Source organism: Chenopodium quinoa, unplaced genomic scaffold (assembly GCF_001683475.1).
Source record: "Chenopodium quinoa cultivar QQ74 unplaced genomic scaffold, ASM168347v1, whole genome shotgun sequence".
NCBI classification, from domain to species: Eukaryota; Viridiplantae; Streptophyta; class Magnoliopsida; order Caryophyllales; family Amaranthaceae; genus Chenopodium; species Chenopodium quinoa.
In genome coordinates this window covers 789512-799544 of record NW_018743813.1, presented here as the reverse complement: position 1 = coordinate 799544, position 10033 = coordinate 789512, and the positions used below count along the sequence as shown (strand labels likewise).

Here is a 10033-nt window from a genome sequence, read left to right as displayed (position 1 = left end):
TCTCTTAATACTTTCAGCGTTTGTTAGATGTTTTATGTCTTTTTAAAACCCGCTTTTAGCGTTGTACTTTTAGTTGGTTCTCGATAATTAATTGTTGTATGACACAATGGTTCGTTGAATAAATAAATCAATACTTCACCCCAAATACATTCAAAATCAATAAATAAAATTCAAGGCAAATCCGATAAACATGTATCAAAGTCAACCAATCAAATTCATCCAATTACCAATCTTCCCTAACAATTGTCAAATAGAGCGAACCACAAGAGCATATAGAGTTCAAGACTAGCGCTCAGACACTCAACTCTCATTTATGTAGCGAGTAAAAGATGTACTCGATCGCTCTCCAACCACCCCTCTATATGTGAACAATGCCCTCCCAACTCACGCACTCGTGTGTTTAAAAGAGAATGCATTGAACCTAATAGTCGACTCGGAATATGTCAAATCATTCTTTGCATTGATAAACAACTACTTTCACATCCATACAACTCTATGCACAAAGGTCGGAAAGTCTTTTAAGCTTGTAATGTAAAGCTAGGGTATGGGGTAGGATAAATTTGAGAAAATGTGAGAGTAAAGTCATGCTTAAGGGAGCCAAATCCTAATAAAATCTAAGGTCAAAAATAAATAATGACCAAAACTTCTCCAACACAACTCAATTCTACTCTACAAAAATTCACCAATCAACCAAATCAATATTTCACAAACTCACTATCACTGACAAATTCACGAATAAAAATATGATATTATAGAATTTGAGTGAACAAACAAACTTTGATCTCTTTTTTTTTCAAACTTGAACTTGATTTTTTTTCTTTGAAACTAATAATTTTTTTCTTTGAGTAACCTTCAAATAGAACACTTGAAACAATTTTTTTCTCTTTTGCTTTTTTTTTTTTTATCTCACATTGGAATTTTTTTCAACTTTGAACACCTTTTTAATTTTTTTTTTTTCCAATCAACAAAATAAGAACAACAAATAAATTCTCAAATTCACCCAAATTGTGCAAATACATAAGCATACTACAACTCCCTCACCTCACTAACTATTAGCTCCCCCAAGCCGAGCTTGGGACTAGTAACCAATGTGGCTTAAAAAGGCTTGTAATGCGACTAAATAAACAATAAAAATTCAAGGCAACAACATGGGTAGCAAGAAAGGAACAAATGTATCTAATATCATCTGAAGGCCACCTAATAGAATAAACACCTTTGTCCTCCTCAATGTGCATAATAATGGGTCATACAAACATTACTCAAAGTTAAAAACCAATACTCAACTTCATTGACATAGCAGGAACTAACTCACATTCCTTACCAAATCAACTAGTCAAGCACTATATTCACAAGTAGTTGGGCTTAATTGACTCATGTAAGATTTCAAGGCAATCAAACATCAAATCATGATCAACTAATCTACAATATTTATCATCACACATTCCTTACCAAACCAACTAGTCAAGCACTGTATTTACAAGTAGTTGGGCTAAATTGACTCATGCTAAGATTTCAAGGCAATCAAACATCAAATCATGATCAAATAATCTACAATATTTATAATAAATAACCAAGAATCAATACAATTTTAAATTTTTTTCATCAAGGGGCACAGGGAAGCATAATTTATAATTCAGAACGTATTTTTGGATTTTTTTTTAAAGCAATAAATCTAACCTAGAAAATAATAAATCTAAACTAATAAATAAATAAAATATAGACTATGAAAGCATTATAACTAAAGTAGGAACACCAAAGAAAATAAAAAGGAAATGGAAAGAAAGATTACCTATATATACAAGAAACCCCCCCCCCCCCAAAAGCTATATCAGACAATTCCTCATTGGCTTAAAGGGAAGTTAGTAATCCAAGTGACTACCCCTCTTCATAAAACTCGTATCCACCATCATCCCAAACATTGTAATTAATCATCTTGGTACATTTTTGGACAAAAAAGAAATAAAGTGTTAATAAGAGATAAGGCAAAAACGAGTCATGTTAACTATTTTGCTCATAACGTTTTTTATACAAATGATAATTAAGTGATTCTAAATTAATTTTAAATTAGACTTGAAGAGCTTTCCAATGATAGTTCACACGCAAAATTTCGTTTAGAAACACAAAAGTTATGGCGTTTTGAAGTTGGCAAGTTTTGCTGTCGCGATCTCGCACTCGACCGGGCATCGACCGAGCCCGTCTCCAGACTTCATCAGGTGGCTCTTTGCTTCTTGCTGCTTGAGATTTTTTTTTGGCCTCGTACACCTTTGTATATGTGCTTGATTGAGCAAATGTTACACGATCGGGTGTCACTTTTTCTACGGGCTCAATTTCTGCAATTTGCTTCTTTTTTTCCACTTGTTCATCTTCAAACCTGAGCCCTACACAATTTAAATCTCTTTCTATAGCATTCACTTCATCTTTCCAAGTATTATATTTCCTGCGGAAGATGCAACACAAGATACCGCCTCCAAGGGATCTCTAACAAGAGCTTGGGGCTTATTAGAAAAATTATTTACATCAACCACCTCAATACTAAAACACTTTTCCTCTAACGTGGGCCTTTTAGGGACATTATTTAAATTAAAAGTGATATTATCATCCCCTACGCATAATGTAAGTTTACCACTTTTCACATCTATTATTTCTCCTGTAGTATGAAGGAATGGTCTACACAAAATAATCGAAATTTGCAAATCTTCCTCCATATCAAGAACAACAAAATCAACAGGTATATAAAATTTACCTACTCTAACAGGAACATCCTCTAAAGCACCTAAAGGGTATTTCACAGAACGATCGGCCATTTGCAGAGAAATATTGGTAGCTTTTAATTTACCCATATTTAGTTTAGAGCTCACATATACCGGCATAACACTTACACTAGCACCCAAATAAAATAAATCTTTATTAATCAACAGATTACCAATATGACATGGAATAGAAAAACTACCCGGATCTTTTAGGTTAGGCGGAGATTTATTCAGTAATATAGCACTACATTCTGCAGTAAAAGCTACTGTCTCTACCTCACTAATAGCTGTTTTTCTAGTCAGATTTTCTTTCATAAATTTAGAATATGCAGGAACTCGAGTAATTAAATCTGTGAAAGGAACTGTTACCTGCAAATTATTCACAACCTTTAGAAACTTACCAAATTGATTATCCAACTTGCTCTTTAAATATCTATAAGGGAGTGGAAGTTTGATAGCAAGACCCTGCATATCTCCACTCTTATCCTGGGGTTTATCCTATAAAGAATTATTAGAAGAGTTAGTTTTACCCTATAGCCCTACAGGGCTAGTAATAACATTGTTTGGTTTAACATAATCAAGATTAGAAATTTTTGTTGTAACATGTTCATCATCTTTGGGCATAGGAGGCCCATCATAGTGTGAACCACTCCTTAGGGTAATTGTATTTACGTATTCTGTTGGTTGTACTAGCTGTGATAGTAGGGCTCCTTGTTGGCGAGTTTGCAGAGTAGAGGAGATTTGCGCAATCTGAGTTTATATCATTTTATTATGTGCTATCAATGAGTCAATTTGCTCATCACTACTCTGAATCTGCTTCTGCATATTGGCTAAAATTACTTTGATTTCTGATAGGCCAGAATCAGATGGAGGAGTAACAACATGTTGTGGTCTCTGATGTGGAGGTTGGTAGTACCTCTGTTGTGGTTGTTGTACCTGTGGTGGAGGGTTAAGCACATTCATATTATTGTACAACATATTTTGGTTATTTTCAACCCTACATTGTAGGCGTTAGAGTATGGACTAATTTGCTTATAGGTCTGAAAAGCATTAATCTTCTCAAGTGAGCTCCTACAGTCCTGTGCCCAATGACCTACAAGACTACAATTTTCACAAAATATTGCAAAGTTAGTACCAATAGCAGAAACATTAGCAACGGAAGATGAATTAGTATTATTATTGTCTATTTTCTAGCTAATAGAGGTCAATTGTGCTTGCAAAAAGGATATAGAATCGACTTGGTGTTTTCCCTTATTTGCAAATCCTTTGGGATTCCCATATTGGGAATTATGAATAGCCATCTATTCGACAACATTGCTCGATATATTCTCATCCAAATTCATAAATCTCTCGTTAGCTGAAGAGTCCAAAATCATTCTTGAATTATATCCAAGCCCATTGTAGAAAGCTTGGATTATTTGCCACTGTGCTAGCCCATGATGAGGGAATTCTCACTGCAAATCCTTAAATCTTTCCCAAGCTTCATATAAATTTTCATTAGCTTCTTGGGAAAAACTTAGGATCGAACTCCTTCATAAAGTTGTCCTCTCTGCAGGTGTAGGCGTCGTTTGAAGTGTGCCTACGTTAAGCATGCGGTGAATATGCTTGGAACTCTTAGGAAGTAGAAATTGACATAAAAGATAAGAGACAAGGAAAATATGGAGCCGCCAATAAGTTTTTAAGGAACTTGTAAACCGTTCACGGATCATAAAAGGCAACCACGAATAAGGACAACGATAGGCAACAACGATTGACCCGTGAAGATTACACCCCATTCATAATCCATGAGATTACTAACTCCATATGGTTTAGAACCACGAAAGGAGGATCGGGGTTGATGGTAAGAAGTGAGTCATGGAGTCACATTCGCCCGTACTGACCTCTACTCGATTCTTATTGTGAAAAGTATTCTTGCGATCTCAAAGGCATGTAAACAAAATATTATTCAATTTTCTCAAACTATTATTAAGCTAAATTGGTTGAATATTAATGCAGCATATAATTCTAAAATATCATTATCACTTGATTAAACAACAAGATTAAATGTTGCATTAATCAAGTGTTGAATAATCTTGTTAGTGTGGAAAGGGAATATTTCTTTCCTTGAACAATAAGATAATTTGAAAATCACGACCATATTGCATGTTTAAAGGGAATATGTAAGTGAAAGTGTGGGAAGTCTAATGATGAGGATGTTTTTTATTAAAATATTTCTTTTTCTGTTTTAAAAAAATATTTCTTTTCTTACCCTGTTTATGAAAAATAGCCAGTCCAATTTGGTTTGGTCCATGATAAGATTCCAAAAATAGAGTAGTTGGATTGGGCTCGAAAAGAGCGTTCCAATGATATATTATAAGCCCAATTCCGATGAATTATGAGGAAGTTATGGATTAAATTAAATTTATCCCAATGATTTTTTAATGTGGCCTAATAATCTAGAGGAGGGCCTATTAATTATTATTCCTAAAGTGATTAGGATTTATTTTTAGTTTTCTAGGAATATTTAGAAGGTTCTTTTTAATTCTAATGAGGATAGGATTGATAATTATATTTAAATATATTTATTTAGAATAAAATATATTAAATCTGATTTCCAAAACTGCTTGGATGCATAATTACCTGCAACCGGTTTGGAAGGTAATTACGTGTGGAAAAGCGCGTTGACTTTTAAATCAGCGCGAGACGACAAAGTCGTTGCCAGGCGTTGGCCTTCGTCGTCTTACGACGAACTTGTCGTCTGGCACTAGCTTCTTTCATTTGCGAAAGGAGGTATTTTATTCCGAATAAGATTTTCTTCGATCCCATGCTATTTTTCCTATAAATAGGGGTCGTATCTCCAATCACTCACAATAATAATAATCTCTTTCTCTCTCTAAAAGCTAGAAGCTTTCCTTCTCTCTCTATTATTTTTCTAAACCTTCCCTTTTACAAAATTACTCATACATTAGTTCTAGACACACCTAGCCAAGTTCGAAATTGTTTTCGCCCTAGACGTGAAAGGTTTGGTATTTATGAGGGTTTGGTCCCAAATCTCTATTTCAATTATTTAATTTAATTGTTTGTTTATTACTTTTCCTTGAAGTTACTAAAATGTGTATTTTATTATTAGAAAGAGGTACGAGGCATTGAAGTAAGTAATTTAATTGCTTTATTGATATTTTGATATAGATATCATGCTTAGATTAATTTATTGATTCCTAGTATCATGTTAGGATGTTTTATTGAATCCTAGTATCATGTTTAGGGTAATAATTAATATTCCTAACATCAAGTATGATTATTGTGATGCTTCCTATTTCTTTCCTAATATCATGTTAGTATCATGTTAGGGCTAAAGCGTTAATCTTTGATGTTTATTGACATGCTAGGGTTTGTTATTAATCTTGTTAGTATCATACCTAGGATCTTGCTATTAATATTATGCTTTAACGTGATTATTTTAACTATGATTGTTATTAGGATTATAATTGTTACTATGATGATTATTATGTTTCTTGATATACTTTTATTGTTATTGCTTGGTCACACCTTTTATGCATGTTTAAAGGGAATTTTTACTTGTAATCATGCTTGATAAGATAATTAATAATCTTGTTTAGGTTAATTTGATTATAATTCAAGTGATCACCAATAATAGTTTTGTTTGTGCATTAATATTCAACCAACATAGATTAAACAAGTTTAGGGTTAATATATTGATTGTATGTTAGTCAGAAAGCGCACACGAATACGAGAAGAATAAAGTAGAGGCCTATTTTTAGGGTAGGTTCAATCTCTTTTAGGTTGGATTTGTACCTTCATCCCCGAACTTCCAGTCATGGTTCCAGACAATTGGAGTTAACGATCTCTTGGATCATTAAGGGGTGTAAACTTCATCCTGTGATCGGTTTACATGTTCTTAAAACTTGTTGGCGACTCTTTTACTCTAGCTTCCTTTCCTTTGGACGCCACCATGCTTAAGCGTATGATCACAGTGGGGCTTAAGTGTAGGATGGTTTGAAATATTCCCTACAGTTTTTTGGCGACTTCACTAGGGAGGATTTCTATTTTAATTCCTGAAATTTATTTTGGCAATGATTTAGAACGAGTGGATGAGACTCGAAAAGTACTAAGTATTTTATGTGCGTAATTTTGATTGACATTATTCTCATAAGAATAAAAAGGTTCTCATTAGTTTCCGTAATGCGTAAAAAACATAGGATTTTTACACCTAGGAATCTAGGAAATATCTTTCACAACTAAAACCGAAAAAATGCTACAAAAAGAATTGGAAAATTCAAGAATAGAAAGCTGCCGAGGCATGTAGGAATTAACGCTGAGAAAACAGCGTCAGCGTTAAACGACAGCGCTGTCGACTAGCAAGAAGCTTTTTGTCTGGCAAAAGTTCCAGCGTCTGGCAACGACGCTATTTTCTCGCGCCAAATTCTTCAACTACCGAGCCAGAAATCTACCTTCTTGTTTCGACTAGATTTCTAGTACTGTTTGCTCGGTTTTACTTCCTGATTGAGTTTTTCCCTTTTTTTCTGAAACCCATATGTGTTTTACATATGGACATAACCCTCTGGGAATTCATGCTCCATCTACCCAATTAAACGCTCCTGGAAATGAAGGGTACATCCAAGATTGTTGAATTCCACGCGGTGCATCAGGAATCATAACCATGGACCCTCTTTGAGTAATCTATATCCTAAACTTTAGAAAACTAGAGCCTTGGTTAGGTTGCAAACTCATTGCATCATATTGTGACTATATGACTACTTGTGCATTATTTTTTGAGCATATCTTATATGTGTTTCCCCTAACCGTTTGTTTGACTTGTGAATGAGTTAAATAAATTAATTAATGACTAAAGGACTTTGCTTTATTAATTAATTAATTTAAACTAATAAATATATCTAAAATCAAGTCATAATTCCTTTGAGTCAACCCGAATTTTTATTCCCGTATACTACACAAGCATCAACTTGTTTTGGTCATAGCCGGAGTTCTAGGAAGAGTTTCAAGTCATAAAACCAATAGATCTGTAGCCCTGAGTTTTATATTTAATTTGGCGTTTGTTTCGTCCCAATTAGAGTCACAGGTAAAAAGTTATGACTAAAATACTACAACCTGTCCAATTTAGTGCACATACATGAGGTCTTAACTTAGTCTTTATTCGAGTCTAGTCACATGGTCATGACACAAGTCTTAACATGTCACCTACACTCACTAGTTTAGCACAAACTTTGTGAATATGTCACCATGACCATGTCTTAGGTTCATGCATGAGTCGTCCTTTCCGTCATTTGAGTTGGGGGTACATTCTATTCCTAATTCTTCTATATATCCCCATCTAAATCATCTTTCCATTCTCTACATGCTTTCTCCATATCACAATATTCATTTTTCCAACCTCCTTCAATCTATTGCATGTTGAATAGAGTTTGAGTCAAATAATTAACTGTAAATGTTCCCAGTTTCCTTTCCACAACACTTGGTCAGGGAGGGAAGGGTGATTAATCAAGGACAATACCTTTGTTCAAGTGCTACTTTTTGACAAACCAATCAGTCAGAAAATAAAGGCTAAGAAGATAATGGCGTCTCAGGAAGATGTTAATGAACTCAAGAAGGATGTAGCCAGCCTAACTAAATTGATGAAGAATATAGCTCTTCAAGTCAATGACCCTGTAAGGCAACAACATATGGAGATCATGCAAGAAATCTTGAGAAAAATATCTAATGACTATAGATTTCAGAGCATTAGCTCACAAGGGGTCTTAGTGAACAAGGAATGTTTTCCGCAAAAGTTCAATACCAGTGACATCCCTAAGTTCAAGGCAACAGATAATCTTTACTTCCACTTAAGAGCGTTCGAGACAATAATGAATCTTAAGGGGATAAATAAGAAATTTTTTCATACATTGTTTTCTTTATCACTTCAAACCGTTTGTCAACAATGGTTCTTTTCTCTTGATAAAGAGAAAACCTCTACTTGGGATGTAAACGCTTTTATTGAGAGATATAAATGTAATATTCAGTCAAAACCGACTATAGACAATTCTTTCATTAATAAATGGAGGGAAACCACTACTAAGATGATTAAGGTACCCACCAAAAAAGAATCTGTAAGGATGTTCATCAAGAACCTTCAAGACAAGTATTCGAAGCATTTGAAATATCAACACAACTTGAATACTTTCAAAACTGTCTATGACATAGGTATTGAAATTGAAGATGATCTTGCGAACAAAAAGCTACTAACAATAGCAACAACAGTGGCTAGAAAGGAAAGAAGAACGATAATCTTCCGAAAACGCCCACTCTAGTAACAATGTTAGTACCTTTTATCTCAATGAAGTCTTAGTCATGGATAATCAAGGGTCTAAAAAGCAACTAAGGAAAGATTCCACTCCTATTGGGATGAGCTATGATATTGCCTTCGATCAACTCCATGCCAAGGATCTCATTACTCCCATTGGACCTATTCAAGATCTTGCACCTGAGAAGAGATTGCCTAGTTGGAACCCAAATGCACATTGCAAATACCATCAAGGTAGGGGACATACCACTAAGAGTTGTTGGAAGATAAAAGAGGCTATCAAACATTTGATCGATAATAACAAACTTCCCATACCTCTAGCTAGCAAGAAAAGCGAGTAATGATAAGACATAAGACAAGAGGCGAGTTTCAACGACAAGATTTCGTGACCTCTTTCTTTTATTCATTATTTCCCCAATAAGTCTAGCATAGGCACCCTGTATTTTCCTTAGATTTACTTTGTATATTTTTTTTCTTTTTTCCCTTTTAATAAAGTGATCATTTATCTTCTTACATATGATCATTGCATTGCATTGTGAAAAAAAAAATCCATGTCGAACTAACACAATGTATACCAATGATTTGAGGCACCCTTTGTAGCCTATCATATCATCTTCACCCTTTCAATTATACAATCTTTTTTTTCTTTGATAAACATCTTTGAGCCTCACCTAATGATAGGCCTTTCTTTTTTCAACCCAAATCTACCTAACCTAGGGATGGGATAATGTGCAATTTATTCAATTTTCAAAGAATAAAAGCTTAAGTGATTTTATAAAAATTTCAAAAGAATAAAATAGCAATAAAAGTGTGCAAAAGGGTAAGTGTTCCAATGTCATTGATATGAACGTGTCTTTTATAAGAATACGTCTCAGATTATGTGTTGTTTTGGGTGTTTTTGTCCCTCGGGAGAGTTACGTCATAAAGATTGGTCTGGCTCGAGCTGCGCTTACAAAACAACGGAGACTCTGGTTGTAGGAGCTCC

At 34.3% G+C, this 10033-nt stretch overlaps 1 protein-coding gene across 1 annotated transcript; it reads right to left on the bottom strand.

Moving 5' to 3' along the window:
* Positions 1–2638: 2638 nt before the first annotated feature.
* LOC110685440 lies at positions 2639–3713 on the bottom strand. The gene is made up of 5 exons (XM_021861965.1): positions 3591–3713; positions 3354–3500; positions 2951–3248; positions 2748–2824; positions 2639–2647 (listed from the first exon to the last, which is right to left on the bottom strand). The coding sequence occupies exons 1-5, from the start codon at positions 3711–3713 to the stop codon at positions 2639–2641; spliced, it is 654 nt and encodes a 217-aa protein (XP_021717657.1).
* Positions 3714–10033: the final 6320 nt, after the last annotated feature.